Source organism: Podarcis raffonei, chromosome 10 (assembly GCF_027172205.1).
Source record: "Podarcis raffonei isolate rPodRaf1 chromosome 10, rPodRaf1.pri, whole genome shotgun sequence".
Taxonomy (NCBI): domain Eukaryota; kingdom Metazoa; phylum Chordata; class Lepidosauria; order Squamata; family Lacertidae; genus Podarcis; species Podarcis raffonei.
This window is the reverse complement of record NC_070611.1, coordinates 48,114,635-48,135,270: the sequence shown is the minus strand read 5'-3', so window position 1 is coordinate 48,135,270 and position 20,636 is coordinate 48,114,635. Positions and strand designations below refer to the sequence as shown.

The following is a 20,636-nucleotide window of genomic DNA, read 5'->3' as shown; positions in this document are numbered from 1 at the left end:
AAGACCTGGTGCAGGATGTAAACGTTGAACCATTTGCAAAACAAAAACCCTGCTAATATAATGTAGTTGTACAAATCTACATTCTGGTTGCCTCACCTTAGAAAGGATCCTTGTAGAGCTGGGAAGGTTCAAAATTCTGAAGCAACTCTCCTATAGGAAAGGAGATGATATTTGGGCCTTCTTAGGTTAGAAAAAAAGGCAAGGGGACATGATAGAGGTGTATAAGACTATGCAAAGTATGGGGAAGTGGATAAGAAGTTTTTCTCCCTCTCGTAATGCTCGAACTCAGGGACATCCAATGAAGCTGAATGTTGCTGGAAGATTGAAGACAGGGGGAAACGCAACACATGGTTAAACTACGGCATTCACTCCCACAAAAGGTAGTGATGGTCACCAATTGGGATGTCTTTAAAAGAGGATTAGATAAATCCATGGAGGATCAGGTTATTGATGGCCACCAGCCATGATGGCTGGAGTCCACTTACCATATTGGAGGTGCTATTGGTAGAGCATGGGACTCTTAATCTCAGGGTTGTGCGTTTGAGTCCCACATACCTGCATTGCAGGGGGTTGGACTAGATGACCCTTGTGGTCCCTTCCAACGCTAAAGTTCTATGATTCTGAATACCAGTTGCTGACAATCACGGGTGGATGGAGTGCTGCTGCTGGCTTTCTACAAGCATCTGGTTGGCCACTGTGAGGCTGGATTAGAGGGGCCATTTATCTTATTAGAGGACTCTGAGCACCAGCAACCATTTCCAGTCATCCCGGCTTCTGTTCCTCTATCTCAATTCCTGTTTCAGTGCCAGGAACATCCATGTGACATTAAGATATGAATATGGCAACCACTGTTGGCTCCTTGTTTTTGTTAGGGTTGCGATGGTGCGATGATCTCCTCAAGAGTCAGACTATTTCTGCATTTGTGGAGGCGTGGAATTGCTACCAAAGCTAACCAAGGCATTAACTCTGGAAAATGTCACCTCTTCCTCCTCCTCCTCCTCCTGCCGGCAAGCTTGGTCTCAGCTCAAACTCGTGGGCTTGTCGTTTGTGGCTGGGTCTGCTGTGTGCATGCAAAGAGCTCACACTTCCTCTTCTTCCCCACTTCCCACTCCTTTTGCAGAGGCCTCTGCAGCAATAATTGCTGCTGTGTGTCGCAGAGCTGGATTCAGCAGTGGTTGTGGAGGCCGGAAGGTAGCTACTTAACAGCGTGCAGCTGGATGTCTTGTTTGGGGACATAATATTGCTCCCATCTCCAGCTTAGGAGCTGTCTTGAAGATCTTGTCTTGCAAACTCTCTTTTAAAAAGAGTCCAAAATCTGCTGCAGTCTCTAGAGAGCACAAATCTCGCGTTTCATTCCTTGCAACAACCCTCTAAGCAAAATGGCACTACTATTGACAGCTTGAATCCTCTGCAGTAGGTAGACTTCCCACACATATCTTAGTAGAAACAGGTTGGGTTACAAAAAAAGGAAGCTGGAAATTAATCATCATTTGTAGTAGTAGAAGTAGTAGTAGTAGTAATTTATTATGGTCATTCATTTTTTTTGCAGTGTTTATTATTATTTCAACCTTCCTCCCAAATGAGCCTAAAGAAATGACTTGTGTGGCTTCTCCAAGTGATGAGGAATCGTGGTGTGATGGACTACAGCAGTGGCATTAAGGATAAGTCACTGAGCATTGATATGTCCAGATAAGAATCAGGAAGGTTGTTTCCAGCTTCCTCTGTAATAGACGTAACATGTAGGCAGTTCTTCTATCTGCATTGCAGCTTCTGAGATGGTAGGCACAGTCCCGCAACAATAAATTCTGCGCTTGTTTATTTTGTTGGGGCTTCGATCCCGTTTCTGTCCTAGTGGCCTGCTCTCTCCTGAGTAGGCCAAGCTTGATCCTCCCCATGGAACCCAAAAGTGGCATCTAAATGGCATCTTCCCTCCTCATCCCACTGGATGCCCATCTGTCATGAATGCTTTAATTGAGATTCCTGCATGACCGGGGGGGGGGGGGCTTGGACTAGATGACACTCGAGGTGCCTTCCAACTCGATGATTCTATGATCTCTCTGGTCTGCAGTAGCACCTGAAGAGAAGCACACTAGGAAAAGCAGATCCTTTTTAAAATGATGTTTGATATTCATGCCCCTGAGAAGTCCTAACTAAAAGGGGTAGGGAGGGGACCTGAGATGATGATGATGATTGATGATGATGATAATAGGTAAAGGTACCCCTGCCCGTACGGGCCAGTCATGTCCGACTCTAGGGTTGCGTGCTCATCTCGCTCTAGAGGCTGGGAGCCAGCGCCGTCCGAAGACACTTCCGGGTCACGTGGCCAGCGTGATGAAGCTGCTCTGGCGAGCCAGCACCAGCACAGCACACGGAAACGCCGTTTACTTTCCCGCTATAAAGCGGTACCTATTTATCTACTTGCACTTAAGAGTGCTTTCGAACTGCTAGGTGGGCAGGAGCTGGGACCGAACAACGGGAGCGCACCCCGCCGTGGGGATTTGAACCACCGACCATACGATCAGCAAGTCCTAGGCACTGAGGTTTTACCCACAGTGCCACCCGCGTCCCGATGATGATAATAAATTTTATTTATACCCCGCCCTCCCTGGCCAGGACTGGGCTCAGGGCGGCTAACATCAAGATATACAATACGTTAAAAACATAAAATCAAACAATTAAAATGCAGATTAAAATCAAAATAAAATCCAATGGTAACCCACAAATTATAACTATAGGGTTTGGGGACATTTAATGCTCACCAGGCCCAACAAGAGGGGCAAACCACTTTGGAACAGCCCAGCTGCAATTCATGGGGAGCAGGAGGAAAATTGGCTCCAGGCTCTGTCCATTACAGCCTGTTGAATAATAAATTTAACTTCAGCAGCCCCTTTACATCACAGGCGACACTACTTTCCATCTTGTCTCTGTGTCAAACATATCAGCTGATGCAGGCTGCATTCTATATGCACGCCTGCAATGAATCTAAAATTTGAGCGCTCAGCTGCAGAATAGGGGCTTTTGCCAAAGTATGTGCAATGAAGTGGTCATAGTAGTAGTAGTAGTTGTTTATACTTTGTGGTAGAATTGCTACAGGAAATATATGTGACTGGAGAGAATCAAGACTAAGCTCCAGAAACTGAGTGCTGGAGGGCTACAGGCTGTCGAGCCTTGCCCTTAAAGCTTAATAATAATCATAATGACTGAATAATAATTTAGGCCATCACATTCATGTGTGCTTGATAAAGGTAACCTCAAAGCCTGCATAGCCCCTAGTTCAACAGAAGGGTACCAGTAAAACAAAACACTGATAGCAGTTCTAACCTAGCCCAGCTAATAGATAAATTTAGCAGGCGTGAGAATGCAACCTTTTTAGTAGCCGGCCTGAGGCAGTTCTTTCCTCCTTTCCTTTCTCATTTACAATTATAGAACTTTATCTCTCGATGTACTCACCCTGACCACTTCCTCACCTTAATTTTCCCACTTCTCAGTAACTTCACGCACTTTGCCCCCTAAAATTCTTTTCCTGCCTGGGCTTTCTTTGCAATGAGTGACTTGCAAACAGCTGCAAATTGAGAGATTGCTGACAGAGTTTGGGGGGGGGTGTTGGGGGTTTAGAACACAACAGTCATTTCCATCCAGGGTGCGCCTAGGAAGGTTACTGCACATTTCAGAAGGCTTAATGTCGCCTCGTTGAGCACTGCTCCCAGCATCATCGCTCCAGATCTCATCACACCACGTGGCTGTGGTCCAGCTCCCAAATGATCATGTGAACTGCCTCGATGGACAAAGCAATAGGTGCCCAATAATTGGGGGGAGGGTTGTTTGAGGCAGTGATGTCAGGACTTTGGGGCAGATGCCCAGGACTCCACTCGGCAAAAGGAGCAAGATGATCATCCAAATGTCCGACTTTAAGAAAGCCGACTTCATAAAACTTAGGGAAGTGCTGGGTGAGATCCCATGGACAGTAATACTAAAAGGAAAGGGAGTTCATGATGGCTGGGAGTTTGTTAAGAGGGAGATAGTAAAAGCACAACTTCAGGCAATACCAATGAGACGGAAACATGGAAGGTGCCTAAAGAAGCCAGGGTGGCTATCTAAAGAACTTTTAACTGAGTTAAGATTAAAAAAGGATGTGTACAAAAAATGGAAAAGGGGGGAAACCACCAAAGAGGAATTCAAACAAATAGCCAGCACGTGTAGACACAAAGTCAGAAAAGCTAAAGCACAGAATGAACTCAGGCTTGCTAGAGAGGTTAAAAGCAACAAAAAAGGCTTTTATGGGTATGTTCGTAGCAAAAGGAAGAACAAAGAAACAGTGGGGTCACTCAGAGGAGAAGATGGTGAAATGCAAACAGGGGACACAGAAAGGGCTGAACTCCTCAATGCCTTCTTTGCCTCAGTCTTCTCCGATAAAGAAAACAATGCCCGACCTGAAGAATTTGGAGCAAATGATTCAGCAGAGGAAACACAGCCCAGAATAACTAAGGAGATAGTACAAGAATACTTGGCTAGTCTAGATGTATTCAAGTCTCCAGGGCCAGATGAACTGCATCCAAGAGTATTAAAAGAACTGGCAGATGTGATTTCAGAACCACTGGCAGTCATCTTTGAGAATTCCTGGAGAACAGGCGAAGTCCCGGCAGACTGGAGGAGGGCAAATGTTGTCCCTATTTTCAAAAAGGGGAAAAGAGAGGACCCAAATAATTACCGCCCAGTCAGTCTGACATCAATACCAGGGAAGATTCTGGAGCAGATCATTAAGCAAACAGTCTGTGAGCACCTGGAAAGGAATGCTGTGATCACCAATAGTCAGCATGGATTTCTGAAAAATAAGTCATGTCAGACTAACCTGATCTCGTTTTTTGACAGAATTACAAGCCTGGTAGATGAAGGGAACGCAGTGGATGTAGCCTACCTTGATTTCAGCAAGGCATTTGACAAGGTGTCCCATGATATTCTTGTAAAGAAGCTGGTAAAATGCGGTCTTGACTATGCTACCACTCAGTGGATTTGTAACTGGCTGACTGACCGAACCCAAAGGGTGCTCATCAATGGTTCCTCTTCATCCTGGAGAAGAGTGACTAGTGGGGTGCCACAGGGTTCTGTCTTGGGCCCGGTCTTATTCAACATCTTTATCAACGACTTGGATGATGGACTCAAGGGCATCCTGATCAAATTTGCAGATGACACCAAACTGGGAGGGGTGGCTAACACCCCAGAGGACAGGAACACACTTCAAAACGACCTTGACAGATTAGAGAACTGGGCCAAAACAAACAAGATGAATTTTAACAGGGAGAAATGTAAAGTATTGCACTTGGGCAAAAAAAATGAGAGGCACAAATACAAGATGGGTGACACCTGGCTTGAGAGCACTACATGTGAAAAGGATCTAGGAGTCTTGGTTGACCACAAACTTGACATGAGCCAACAGTGTGACGCGGCAGCTAAAAAAGCCAATGCAATTCTGGGCTGCATCAATAGGAGTATAGCATCTAGATCAAGGGAAGTAATAGTGCCACTGTATTCTGCTCTGGTCAGACCTCACCTGGAGTACTGTGTCCAGTTCTGGGCACCACAGTTCAAGAAGGACATTGACAAACTGGAACGTGTCCAGAGGAGGGCAACCAAAATGGTCAAAGGCCTGGAAACGATGCCTTATGAGGAACGGCTAAGGGAGCTGGGCATGTTTAGCCTGGAGAAGAGGAGGTTAAGGGGTGATATGATAGCCATGTTCAAATATATAAAAGGATGTCACATAGAGGAGGGAGAAAGGTTGTTTTCTGCTGCTCCAGAGAAGCGGACACGGAGCAATGGATCCAAACTACAAGAAAGAAGATTCCACCTAAACATTAGGAAGAACTTCCTGACAGTAAGAGCTGTTCGACAGTGGAATTTGCTGCCAAGGAGTGTGGTGGAGTCTCCTTCTTTGGAGGTCTTTAAGCAGAGGCTTGACAACCATATGTCAGGAGTGCTCTGATGGTGTTTCCTGCTTGGCAGGGGGTTGGACTCGATGGCCCTTGTGGTCTCTTCCAACTCTATGATTCTATGATTCTATGATTCTATGATTCTATGGTCCCTGAATGCATCAGGGCTGGCTTCCCACATTTTGAACTAATGCACATTACCATTTAAAGGTGTGTACACGCTACGTGAGGGGACACGGGTGGCGCTGTGGGTTAAACCACAGAGCCTAGGACTTGCCGATCAGAAGGTCGGCGGTTCGAATCCCCGCAATGGGGTGAGCTCCCATTGCTCTGTCCCTGCTCCTGCCAACCTAGCAGTTCGAATGCATGAAGTGCAAGTAGATAAGAAGGTGGGAAGGTAAACGGCGTTTCTGTGCGCTGCTCTGGTTCGCCAGAAGCAGCTTAGTCATGCTGGCCACATGACCCAGAAGCTGTATGCCAGCTCCCTCCACCAATAAAGCGGGATGAGCGCCGCAACCCCAGAGTCGGTCACGACTGGACCTGATGGTCAGAGGTACCTTTGCCTTTTCACGCTAGGTGATAATAGGCATTCAGCGCTGGATGCCAGGCACCTCTTCGGGGTTCTGGAAACATGACACAATCCCCATATTGTCAATAGAGTCACTGTGGAGTATTGGTTGGAGTGTTGGGAAACCAGGGTATGGATCCCAACCCAGACATGAAGCACGCTGGGTGGCGCTGGGCTAGCCACTGTCTCTCAGCCTAACCTACCTCACAGGGTGGTTGTGAGGATAAAATCATGACGGGCGGACCATTAATCCCGCCTTAAGTTCCTTGGAGGGAAAGGTGGTACAGTGGTGCCTTGGTTTATGAACTTAATCTGTTCTGGAAGTCCGTTCTTAAACCAAAGTGTTCTTAAACCAAGGCATGCTTTCCCATAGCAGCGGGGGACTCAATTTACAAATGGAACACACTCAACATGTTCTGCTTCCAAGGCAAAGTTCACAAACCAAAACACCTACTTCTGGGTTTGCAGCGTTCTTAATCCAAGTTGTTCATAAACTAAGCTGTTCGTAAACCAAAGTACCACTGTATATACATGTAAGAAATAAAAAGAAATAAAGCGCCTTCTGCTGGAACAATTATAATCCATTTAGTACTGAGAATGTTCTTCTCAAGAGCTTCCTGCCTACATACATGCGCAGCAGTTTCCCAGGGCTGGGCCATTCCTCCTCACCATGCATAACTTGGGTATGAATGGAACAGGCAAAACAGGAAGCTGCACAGTGACTTAAGTCACCTCTGTGTAACAATATGGTCGTACCTTGGATCTCAAATGCCTTGGCTCCCAAAAAAATCAGCTCCGTTCGAAAACGTTCGAAACTCAGAAGTGAGTGTTCTGGTTTTTGAACGATTTTCGGAAGCCAAACATCTGATGCGGCTTCTGATTGGCTGCAGGACGCTCCTGCAGCCAATCAGAAGCCACACCTTGGTTTTCGAATGGTTTCGGAAGTCAGGCAGACTCCCGAAGCACATTCTGTTTGAGAACAAAGGTACGACTGTAGATCTTCTGCATTCTGCAATACATATGCAGAAACACACCAGTTTTCAGGCCCCCCCCTTTCGAAAACAAAATGTGCAAAACGTTTTGTTTTTTAAGGCAAGGAAGCTATGGAAATGCTATTTGAGGGAAAGGAAATAGAGAACACTGTTGCACGTGAAAACATTCCCACTTATGTGCACAGACAACACAGATGGTAAATGAAATCATGTGAAGGTGTGTACAGTTCCAAACCACTGTGTAGTACTGTGGAAAAATGACCCCTGTGCATTCCAAAGGCTACATGTGTTATAATTCAGCAATTTCACATTGCAGTTTTCCTTTGCTCCAGGAAAGGAAATTGCTTCTCTGGAAATTGGTGTTGAACGTTGTGCGTGTTTTATGGAAGAGCACACAGTCTTAAGAAGTTGGTTTGCAGTATTGTGTGTGCAGGATGCAATTAGATACTTAAAAGACAGGCAGGACAGAGTATTAGTATTTATAATTGCATATAGTAATGTATGGTGCCCAGGGCTGAACTAGCAGGAGCTGTTGCACTTTGCCAGCTTTGCTATCCCAAAATCCATTGTTTACTTCACCTTGCCAGTAATGCTGGTTGGGCCAACCTGAGAAAGACCCTCTCTGGGCCTCTGCTGCAAAAGCTACACCCCCATCCTCCTGAGTTCATGCAACTTTATCAGCCAACCGTCTTCCTCACCCCAAACCTCAAGCTTCGTTTCAGCGTCACCCCCACGTTGTCAAGCGTTAGCTGAGCCAGAGAGAGAGAGAGAAAGAAAGTAGGAAGTGCTACAGCGCGAGCCCTCGCAGCATAAAGGCTTGTTCTGCCTTGTTGCATGTTTGCTGTAATAATATTTCCCCTTTAAGGCTTGGCTGAAGTTATTTTTATTTTTTTCTCTTTTGGCGGGGTGGTGACAGGAACTGAGAGAGGCAGCAGCAGATCTTACCTGATCTCAGCATCTGCGAGAGGTGGTGGCGGCGGAGGCAAGAGAGAAAGAGGCAAGTTGCTGCAGAGAAAGTGTGAGAGAAACGGGAAGGACTTGAAACTTAGGGAGGAAAAGGAGGTGGAGAAACACACTGAAGATTGTGAGTGAAGGATATCGGAAGAAAGGGAAATAAGAGGAAATCAGTGAGGGTTGAGGAGGAGGAGGAAGTAGAAATGGGAAGAGAAGGGTGAAGTGAGAGAGAGAGAGAGAGAGAGAGAGAGAGAGAGAGAGAGTAAAATAAGACCAGAGAATGACAAGGAAGTGACAGGAATAAGCCTGCTGACAGAAGGAGGAGGAGGAGGAGGAGGAGAGAATCATCGATGGCAACAAGTGCGAGTGGCTTGTGCTGAAGAGGAGGAGGGAAAGAATACCCAGCTGGTTTTTGGTCGTTGTGGTGGAACTGCGTTATCTTTCCCTCAAGATGATGAAGAGACAGTTCAATCGGATGCGGCAGCAGCTCAGTCACCCCAGCATTGGCGGAAGGTAAGGAGGATCCTTGGCTTGATCATTGACAGGACCCACCCTTTAGGCAGCGTACAGGTTAGGCCCTCTGGACTTTGCACAAGGACCTGAGTGGGCCAGATGAAAACTTGTAAGTAGGGCTCAGATGGTGCCTAACTGGGCAGTAGCTGCTTCTGAAAACTTGACTGCTGGAGAGCTTTGAGCGCGTGGAGACATGCTTGCTTGTCTCTAGTCCCAGCAGTAACCAGGTGCTAATTCTAACTCTTACCCCCTCCTTTCCTGAATTCAGTTTATCAGGGAGTTTATTTAGCAGAGTAGAGGCTACTATCTGGATCCATTGTTGGTGTGTGTGTGTGTGTGTGTGTGTGTGTGTGTGTGTGGAGAGAGAGAGAGAGAGAGAGAGAGAGAGAGAGAGAGAGAGAGAGTGTGTTCAATAACTTTTGGGTTTTCCTTAAAAAAGCTCAACCCTACCCTTGCCTGAATCTTCCTTTGTCAGGGATGGAGAACCAGTGGTCTTCTCTTAATACTGTTGGGCTCCAGCTCCTACCAACCCCAGCCAGCATGGCCCAAAGGTCAGGGAACTATGGGAACTGTAGTCCAGCATCTGGAGGGGGGCACAGGTTCCCTATAAGGCTGCATACAGACTCTACCTTTAGAAGTCATTCAAAGCACATTTATTGCCTCAGAAAAATTCTGGGCGCTGCATTTTTGGGAAGCTGGAATTCCCAGCAACCCTCAACAAACTGCAGTGCTCAGAATTCTTTGAGGCAGGGACATGTGTTTTGAACGTGCTTTAAAGTGAGTACACAGCCAAAGTAAAGGGCCACCACTTTCACAACCAGTGGGCCACCAGCGGCAAGATGTTGCTGTTGTTCAGTCGTTTAGTCGTGTCCGACTCTTCATGACCCCATGGACCAGAGCACGCCAGGCACTCCTGTCTTCCACTGCCTCCCGCAATTTGGTCAGACTCGTGTTTGTAGCTTCGAGAACACTGTCCAAGCATCTCGTCCTCTGTCGTCCCCTTCTTCTTGTGCCCTCCATCTTTCCCAACATCAGGGTCTTTTCCAGGGAGTCTTCTCTTCTCATGAGGTGGCCAAAGTATTGGAGCCTCAGCTTCATGATCTGTCCTTCCAGTGAGCACTCAGGGCTGATTTCCTGGCAGTATATAACTAGTGACCAGTATATAACTAGTGACCAGGCCACTCAACAAACTGTGCCTGTAACCACTTAAAAATCACTAATGGGACTAAGGAACCAGAACATGAGAGCCCAGGTGGTGATGTCCAGGTGAGACTCCAACCCCTCACCCAAAGCATCAAATGCTATGGAACTGAGGCCCCAGGTACGTGTTCAGGGTCAGTCAACAATCCAGCCTCTCCTGTTTTTATTCTCTGCTGCATCACCCTGCCATCCCCATGCACCCCTCTGGCAGGCATATTTGTCTGTATCTTCTTGCCAAGTGGTAAAGAGAACTTGACCATGCAACAGGATTATCAGGGAAATTTATGGCCCTAGACTAGTCTTCCCCACCCTGGTGTCCTCCAGATGTTCTGAACTGCCACTCCCATCCGCCCCAGCCAGCATGTGGAACAAGTGCTATGTCCCTGAGATCAGAGGGTACTGTGTGTACTCCGCACGGTGTGCTTATTTCTGAGGCAAATGGGCGCAAGGAAGCTATGTAAGGCACTAGAGCACTGGACTTCAGCTGGGGGGTGAGATCTGAGTTCTCAGCCACATTTGCCCCTTGGGTGACCTTGGGCCACTCATACATACTCACGCCTAACCTGCTGCACGGAGAATAAAGTGAGGTAATCCACATCCATGAATGCCATGCTCAGCTCACCAGAGGAAGGGTGGAGTACAAATGTGAAGAAAAATAGTAACAGCCATGTTCACTGGTGCAACTCAGCAAGCCCACTGGGTTTTGTTTTCTTGTTTCTTGGAATTTTTTTAGTGTTTTTTTAGATTATCCAGATACTTCTAACCCTATTTTTACATTACATGCAGCTCTACGCTCTTTTAGGAAGAAGGGTGGGATATAAATTTAATATACAAACATGCTCTTTCTTTTAAATGAAAGCTGAGGTTCTCAGATGGGTTCTGCTCTTGTGTGGAATTTCAGCAATTCATATGCCCCTGTCTATGAGAAAGAAGCAGAGAACTGTAGGGATTTGCTTTTTAGCAGCTCCCTCAGGCCTTTAAGTACCTGGTGTCAATGGAAGGCCCGTGTCTTCCATTTTGCTTTGTGGTGCTGGATATCAAGTATATCTCAGGGTGGAGATCTGTAGATATGAAGCCTTTAGACCAGGCTGCACCAGGTAGTAACTGCTCCAACCCTCCAACATCCCATAATGATAATTTTACTATTTATACCCCACACATCTTACTGGGTTGCCCCAGCCACTCTAGCCAGCTTCCAGCATATATAAAAACACAATAAAACATTAAACATTCAAAAACTTCCCTATACAGGATTGCCTTATGACAGCTTGGAGGATGGATAACTCCATACCTTCCAAAATTTCTCCAATGAAAATATGCACATCTTAAGGAAAAGTGAGACATTGCAGGACCAAATCAGAAACCAGGACGGCTTCTCTAAATTAGGGATGTCCCTGGAAAATAGGGACACTTGGAGGGTCTCTAACTGTAGGTTGATAAGAAGGGATCAATAGTTGTTGCTGTTTCAGCTAAACACTTTGTGGAGCAGAGCGTTCAAAGGCCCTGAAAGTTGGGCTGGTATCATTACCAGTATCATTAATCTGTATAGAGTACTGGTTAGAGTGTTGGACATGGATCTGGAAGACCAGGGTTCAAATCCCCACTCAACCACAAAGATCACTGGGTGACATTGGGCCAGTCACTCATTTATTTACTTATTAAATTTATATTCCGCCTTTCATCCGTGGATCACAAAACCCCCCACAAAAATACATGACATAATGCAAGCGAAGCAACAACCCTCCCCCTTAGTTTAAAAGGCCATGGATTGTTGAATTAGCCAAAGCCCAACCTTCATTCCTCTCTCCCTCACAGGGTTGCTGTGAGGATAAAACAGGGAGCAGGAGAACTATGTATTACACTTTGAGCTCCTTGGATGAAAAGTGGAATATAAATTCAGTACATACTTACATACATACATACATACATACATACATACATAGCTATTGCAGATACCTTAATCAAACATGTTGAGCTTTTCATGATCTGTAAATAACATTAAAAAAAATAGTATTGGTTTGATCAGGTATGGCTAACATGTCTCCCTCCAGATGTTGCTGAACTCCCATCAGCCCTATCCAGCATGACCACAGTAATCAGGGATTATGGAAATTGTAGTTTCTAGATGATGTTAATCTAGAGGGCCACAGGTTCCCCATCCTGGAACCTGAGGCTTGACTCTTTTATTGTGTTTTTGAGTTGCCTGACTGACCCCGCTCAGTGAGTCCATCGCTGGCTTAAAATGCAGCAAGGACATTCTTTTCTCAATTCTGACTGAAGCTAGTTTGGCGGGAAACACATCAAATGCAGGATTTCACAAGAAACGAAAGGATAGATATGGATTGTGGCCAAGGTTGTGTGTACACCACTTCCCAAACCACTGGGTGGTGAGTCATTGGCAGTGTGTGCACAACCCACAGCTGGATGGGATTAGTACTCTGAAATCCCAGTGCTGAGAAAAGTATGTACTCCGCTAGTCAGTAGGGATGGGGGAGAAATTTGGTTCACTTCTCATTTAAAGGCAAACCTTCCTAATCGGAGCTTTCTGAAACAATCTGAGAACCTAAACACAGCTGTCCTTCAAAATTCACACTTCTCTGAATTTTGCAGTGCCATTCTCCAGCCAAGAAATGCATATAAAAATGCACATACTAGCTTACAGTATGCACAAAAATGCATCTGTTAGTGAAACTAACATTAAAATTGCTTTGCCAAAATGTGTTTGTTAGGAAGAACTACATACCAAATTATATATATATATATATATATATATATATATATATATATATATATGTATATTTGGAGAAATTCACACTAAAATACTGATGAATTTTCACGAGGACTTTGTGGGGAGTTTTGTTGTTGTTTTGTTTTAAATCCAAACTGATATGAAAATTTGGAGAACTGAGCTTACGACTGGAGAAACCGAAATTGAAAGAGTTGCCCACCTTAACTAAACAGACCAAAAAATGGTTTGATGGAGGCAGGAAGTTTCTCAACGAGTAGAAGATCCTTTCTCTGTTTTATTTTTCCACCTGGTCTTGCCCAGCCTCTACCATCTCCTGCTCTACTTTTGAAAGCACAAGGAATGACATAAGCAGCAGGGCTGGGCACTTGGGTGTTCCAGAGCTGATTTTCCCGTCTTCCCAGTCTAGCTGTTGTGATGTGAAGGTTGAATTTAGTTGTTACTCATCTCACTCCCGGCTGGGTGAGGAGGAGAATCTTTTGCAGAGCAAGTAGTTGCTCACATCAGCCAATTTCGCAAGAGAGATTTAAATACATTGCTGCATAGGGGGAAAACCTACACTTACTACATTGTGCTTTCTGTTTTAACCCTCCCATGTATCAGTGAAAGAGTAAGAAGAACCCTCAGAGTGAGGACAATAGGGTAGGTGCAGACTTGGATTAAATCAACAGGATTTAAGGCATAACTTTCCACATTCAATTTCAGTGGAGCCTAAGTGCAACCTAGCATGTAAAACTCCACTCCCCCTTAAACTTTGCAGCCTAAATTAATATCTCCAGAGTTTTTTAGTTTGTTTTTCAATGTACAACTATAGTTCCTTATATCTATGCTTTAAAACGTTGGGGCCATCTGAGATCCACGGCGATATCTCTGTATACTTGTAAGAAAAAGTCAGTCTAGATTGGCAACATTAAATTAGAATAATTACCAACTACACACCTCACCGTTAAAAAACAAAAACATAATGTGTTTTTTGATAGAGTGTACATCAATTTAACTGTTTTTAATTACTCCCTCCTACTTTCTAGCCCACTTTAAAAACATTCACTCACAAGTGCTGTATTTGAATAGATTTTGATACACTTGTATCCTGTCGATGTGTGCATTTTACATATAATCCAAATAAATATACATTAACCCCCAAACAAGTGATATAGTCCTTGCTAAATTCATTGCTACAACAGTTCCTTCTGTTCCCTGGCTGCATGCATACCATACATTTAAAGCACCCCCACCCCAAAAAAGAATAATGGGAACTGTAGTTTACCCTCCCTGACAGAGCTACAATTCACAACTTTCTTAACAAACTATGTTTCCCAGTATACTTCGGAGAGAGGGAATGTACTTGAAATATATGCATGGTGCCTGTATGCACAGCTTCTGTCTCCCTCCCCCCCCGCCTCAATTGATGGTTTCCTGTTCTTTCACAGCAGAAAGCATTTCAAGGCCTGCTCCACGCTGCACATCCTCTGGTGTGCTTGGGTCCTTCAGCTAAAGCTGGATCTGCTCTGCAGTTGCTTAACATTAAGGGTTTATCTACACACCACAGACAACACTGGTTTAACAGTCACTCCTTCTCCTCAGGAAACCTGGGTAGCAGATTCAGTGAGAGACTTCTAAATTTCTAGATTTCTAGCTGGGTCTTATTTTTTCCCCAACACTATGCAGGATTTTATCAACCTTGATCATGTCCCTCTTTCCTTACTGCCCCCTCCCCAAATTTAAAAGCCCCAGATGGATTAAATTCTCCTCATAGACGAGTTGCTCCAGCCCACTGATCAGTTGGATGCCCAGTTCTGCCCCTTCCCATCTCTACAACACCCTTTTTGATTTGTGGCAACCAGAATGTGAACACACCAAACATATAAAGTATCTGTATAATAGGGTTGCCATATTTCAAAATGTGACACAATAGTTTTTTTTAGGGTTTGTTTGTTTTTTTAGTTTTGGCCAAAGTTGTTGAGCTTCTTTGGCAAATTCTCAACAAAAAAAATATTTTTTTTCTGTTAGTGAATAGTAGAATGGGATGTGAAGGGAGAAATTCAAACTGCAGAGGAATTCCTCGGTTAGCCTATGCAAAACGATCTGGCCATGCTAGAGCCATTAAGAAACAACACAAGGCCATTTTGAAGAATGGTCCTTCCCCCCTGTCCTGAGGTGTGAACAGAGACAGGAGATTTGGAAGGTTGCCAAGGTAACTGTGATGTCACAGGAAGACTTGGGGGCCTTTGGCACAACTAAGAAAATAGCAAAACAATATTGGCTGGCTGGCTGAAGGCAGGTGGGGAGAGATGCAAGCCCCTCTTGAGATGACCATGCTGTAAGATCTGTACTCCCTCTCCATAAATTAAGGGTGTAAATATCTGTCATTAAACCATATTTCTAAAGGCACGCCAGTGTTGAGTCCCTTTTCTAATAATCACTAGCGTGGAATTCACCTTTTCAGCAGCTGCCGCACACAGGGTTGACATTTTCATTTCTGTTCTTAGCCCTCTATCAAAACCCCAATTTCTCTTACCACCAGCTGAGTCTTCATTAGCACGTGCGTGATGTTAGGAATTTTTGCTCCTATGTACATCATGTAAGTGCTTCTAGAGAGAAGTTTATGGTGCAATTGGTGTTCCTTACATATGCAAGCTTCTGAAGTTTCCACATGAAATTCTAGCATATTTTTTGTCCATTTCATCCAAATTTACCCTGCCTGGGAGTAATCCAATAAGAAATCATCATCATCATCATTATCAAACAAACCAAACCAGCGCTGTTGCCAATGGCCTGATTACAATATTAATCCCCTTTCTATAAACACCCTTATTTATCTCCCTGTCTCCATGTTTGAAGCAACAGGTTTTCAACAAGCCTTCATTTCATATGTGGAATAGGATGCAAATGAAGTGTTTTAGATCTGTAATTGTCTCAGAAGTGGAAAGTGAGGTGGTTAAGAGAGCAGGTTTAATGTTAAGTTACAAACCGCAGGAATTATTTCCTCTGCTGCGAATGCAGGATTCCCATGGTGGGAAGGAAGGGCTTTGTAAACATTTAAATCCTGGGAGCTTTTGTCTCCTTATCAACCTTTCCGCTGCCTCAGCAGCTTCTTCAGCAATTTCATAATAATAATAATAATAATAATAATAATAATAATAATAATTTGTTTTTTGTACCCCACCCATCTGACTGGCTTGCCCCAGCCATTCTCTTTAACTTTATCCTGGAGTCTCTATGCAAACCCTCTTTGAACTGTGTCACACACCTCAGTATTGCTGAGAGTTCCTCTTCCCCTACCTTTCATTCTGGGTGCAGCCTTGTTCCTGAAAGGAGAAGAACCTGAATTGCATTTTCCCCCCTGTGTGAGTATAACCCCATGACAGACTAAGTAGTAGGAGGTAGAGGCAGAGCTACATGTCTGAGATTTCCTCTGTTGAAAAGTGATGCTGAATAATCTGCCCTTGGAGACAACTGATTTATAGTTCCTCTGTTTCTAGGCTGCAGTGCTTTCTAGGGTCTAAGAATGGGTGACAACCACACCATACATTTAAAACATACTGCTTAAACAGTCATGGACTGTAGCTCATTGAGGGTGCTGGGAATTGTAGCTCTGTGAGGTCAGCACAGTTGACAAACTACATGATTCCCAGGATTCTTTGGGGGAAGCCATGATTGTTAACATGGTACAATAGCGTTTAAGTGTATGGATGTGGTTCTCATCTCAAGGCAAGTTCAAAGGTATACTAGCCACTGGGAATACGCAACCTTTAGCATGAAGGATTCAGCTGACAGTCTGAAGGAAGGCAGGAAAGCAAGCCAGACTAGAGTGGCAACATATGCATTGCCAAAAGAGAGGACATAGATTTGCTTGCAATTTTGCATGTGCTAACGTATACATATAGAGATAAATTTAGAACTAATTACTACAATTTAAATAGAAATACAGTATATTTTATCATAATGAGAAAGATGGGATAATCCCCATCCATCTCCATTCAGTCTGTCATACATATGTCTCAGCAGCAGTCTAGATTTCTTGCCTTGAAAAACGTATTCAAAAGTGTGTGCCAGTGTTTTCATACATTCAAGCTGAGGGGGATGGAGAAAACCTGAAACACACACAGAAACATTGGAATTACTGTATTTTTTTTCATGTATAAGACTAAGTTTTCCCCCTAAAAAATAATGTCCAAAATTTGGGGGCATCTTATACACGGATAGATCTTCCCCCATTTTCTTAAATCGAGTCCCCAAAAATAGGGGGTGTCTTATACATGGGTGCGTCTTATAGACAGAAACATACGGTACTTTCATCTGGATCACTGCAATCCTCCTTAATTAGGACAATCCCCTCCACCCACCATCTCCTAATTATTTTCTTTGCTTTTTTTACCAATTGACAACAATTTAGAGTGAACAATTTCCTTAATTTTTGGAGTATAAATACCCCCAAGTACTTAAAGACTCTGGGACAGATAGGAATTTCATTAACCATTGTATATCCAATTGGTCTCATGGTTTGATATTGGGGAACAGTATACTAGACTTTTCAAAGTTAATTTTAAGGCCACCCAGGCATTCGAATGCACTGAGTTTCCTTTCCAGTACTTACAGGTATTGCTGTTTCAGATTACACAACACAACTCGACATCATCCACATAAAAGTTCAGCATATGCGCTTTCCCCTCTACCCAGAAACCTTCAATGTCCTTTCAAGCCAGGGAGTGGAGAGCCAGGGAAGACAGTCTGAACTGATTACACCTTGATCTTGATTTGTACGCAGAGGGTTTTTTTGTATCTGTCTGTCAGTCTTTCTATCCATCCATCCCATATTTTATGCCAATGGCCTATCAACAATGATTACAATCTGAACGCATTAAGAGCAGCTCATGTAAACAATGAAATAAATTAAAACTAGCAAGAGGGAGAAGAAGCTCCGCCCAACAACTAAGGGAGAGAAATCCCTTCTTCGGGGCTTCTGGCTGCTTTCCAAAATCAACATGGGCCTTCACCTGTCACCAGAATATCAGCAGCAAATGAACGGAATGAAATTCCCCCGGGAGGGTGTGCCAAAGCTTTGGTGCCACTGTAGGAAAGGCCCTGTCCTGGGTGATACCCCATCATGCTTCAGACAGCAGGGGAATTGAGAGCAGGGCCTATGAATAACCTATTAACAATTGGGTAGGTACATACAGTAGGAGAGTTGCATAGGCTGAGGGTCCAGGTGGAACTCCTTGGTGTCTTTTGTCACCTGCAGTATTTCTCCTTGGCCACAAAGGAAGCAGTGTGCAGCCAGTAGCTCCCTCTTTTGGCAAACTGGTATGGCACTGGCATAGGGAGTCAAATGCCTGGGTCTGGCAGCCATCCAGTACCTGGTTCAGGACCCCTGGTGCATTAGGGTCATCCAGTCTAACATTCTGTAGCATTATAATCTTCCATTTTGTTTTGCCCTTCTATCTTTCTGAAACTCCTGGGCAGGCAAAGGCAGCAACATTCTAGCAGAAATCAGACTCCTTTTCATGAAGTATATGGCATGAAAAAGACAAGAAGATTAAATGTAAGAGACAGAATAATAAGGCTAAGGGCTGTAGTCCGTAAAGTAGTTGTTAGCACTGCACGGCCAGTGAAACATTCCTCCTCTCTTTTCTTCACGTGTGTCCCCTAAAGCCCATTCTCAAGGTTACCCCAATTCTCCAGAGCAGATTTGGGTGGTTGCATGGGGAGAAAAGAGGAAGGAAAAGTTTCATTGTGCAAGCAGAAATCTTTGTGCCAACGGAATCACTTCATGGAGCACTGTCCTATGTTCAGTCATGTAAAAATAATTCTGGACATTCAAAGCAGGTACAGTGGTACCTCGGGTTAAGTACTTAATTCATTCCGGAGGTCCGTTCTTAACCTGAAACTGTTCTTAACCTGAAGCACCACTTTAGCTAATGGGGCCTCCTGCTGCCGCCGTGCCGCCAGAGCACGATTTCTGTTCTCATCCTGAAGCAAATTTCTTAACCCGAGGTGATATTTATGGGTTACCGGAGTCTGTAACCTGAAGCGTTTGTAACCTGAAGCATATGTAACCCGAGGTACCACTGTAGTTGATAGAGTTGATGGATTTGGAAATGGAAGTCCTACTCAGTCATGAAGTTCACCAGAGGACCTTAGGCCAGCCGTTCTCTCTTTCCCAGGGAAGGATTAAATGGGATCTCCAATATATATGCTACTCACAACTCCTCAGTAAAATGACCTGGTACAAATGTGATAAATAATGCAACAGAGATGCAGACAAGCTCTTCCTACTGTCCAACACTGATGTATTTGAAAATGTAAAAATATAAAAGCCCAGTGCTTTTTTTTCTTAAAAAAATTGTTTAGGGGTATTCTCATTTTCCTACTCATATTGAAATCCTGCCCCTCAATGAGGCCAAACTTAGATTCACAAAATGTTTAGGGGTAAGCTTACCCCAGTGTCCCTCCAGAAAAAAGCACTGTAAAAGCCTAATAAACACAGTACTTCTTTTAGCCAGAGTGTTCTGCTTTATTGCACAAAACAGGCGGCATATAAAATAAGTGAGTCCTGATATCGAAGACAAGTTTGCCAGTATCTATTACTTGGAAAGAACTTTCTTCTGATTTCCTCCTCTACAGCCACAAATGAAGAAGGTGCTAAAACATATAGCATTAATGTATAGTTTGTCTCTTTGACTCTTGTTTTTTGCTGCCTCTTCCTAGAGCCCAAGAAACAGCAGAATACTTGACAGAAGACTTGCTACAGGTGAGGCGTGGGTCTGATCAGTGGGCATGTGCTTACCTGTACCTACAGGCAAGGAGAGAAAGAGTCCCTTGTCTTCATGTGTAATTTATTTGCTCTCTGCTTATGCCTGAGTCACAGGACAGTTTTGCTCTCGGTTTTTACCCACTCCCTGAAGAATGATCCAGATGTTCCAGTGGGAGAGATGAGTTTTAAGCTTCAAAGAGCAACAAACATTACTGTTTGAGTGGGTCCCAGGAGATCTCAACAACTCAGAGCAAGGGGCAGATTTGAAAGCCGCTGGGGCAACTAATTTGCAAAAGAATGGTTTCATGTACACACAGGCACACACACACCCCTATTCTGTACCACAAAATCTGCACTTCTGTGATATTTCTAATGTCTGTAGTACTAAGCCTATGAGATAAAAGCAGGCTGCTAATAGACAGTAAGTTATGTAGAAGAAAGTATTCCACAGCAAACATATCCTTGCCTATTTGTGCTTCAATTTATTCATGGGGGGTGCATTCTGCAGCATGATGTCATAACTAGCCCAGGGTTGCAGGAGTTATTAGTATCCCTGGCCAGCAGCAGGAGAGTAAAGTAGTAGAGTGAAACCAGGTCATGGAATCTGATCGCATCTCTCTCCATAGAATGTTAAGAGTTGCAAAGAGCCTTCAAGTCCAACTCATGGCAGAATCATGTGGCCTTGACAGGTGCCGACCCATCCATCCTCTCCTTAAAGATCTCAAGTAAATGAGAGCCCACCACCAGTTAATCTAATATTTGAGGAGTCGCATAATTCAGAGTTCCCAGGAGCTGCCTAGATGAGTACTGTCTACCCGGACTGCCGGTGGCTCTCCAGGGATCCAGGCAGAATCTTTTCCCAGCTCTGCTGGGAGACACCCAGGATTGAACCTTGGACCTTCTACATGCAAGGCAGATACTCTATGAATGTGCCACTGTCCTTCTCCAGGCATAATTGACTAGAAGACTAGAGATGGACAAC

The 20,636-nt window shown here is 44.3% G+C and overlaps 1 protein-coding gene across 1 annotated transcript in view; it reads left to right on the top strand.

Annotated features, from left to right (window-relative positions):
* The first annotated feature begins 8,255 nt into the window (after positions 1-8,255).
* Positions 8,256-20,636, top strand: part of SH3BP1 (SH3 domain binding protein 1) — a 44,208-nt gene continuing 31,827 nt past the window's right edge. The window contains exons 1-2 of the mRNA XM_053406582.1: positions 8,256-8,954; positions 19,609-19,651. Coding sequence (XP_053262557.1) covers positions 8,893-8,954; positions 19,609-19,651 — 105 coding nt within the window. The 5' untranslated portion in view covers positions 8,256-8,892. The remainder of the gene's footprint in view (positions 8,955-19,608; positions 19,652-20,636) is intronic.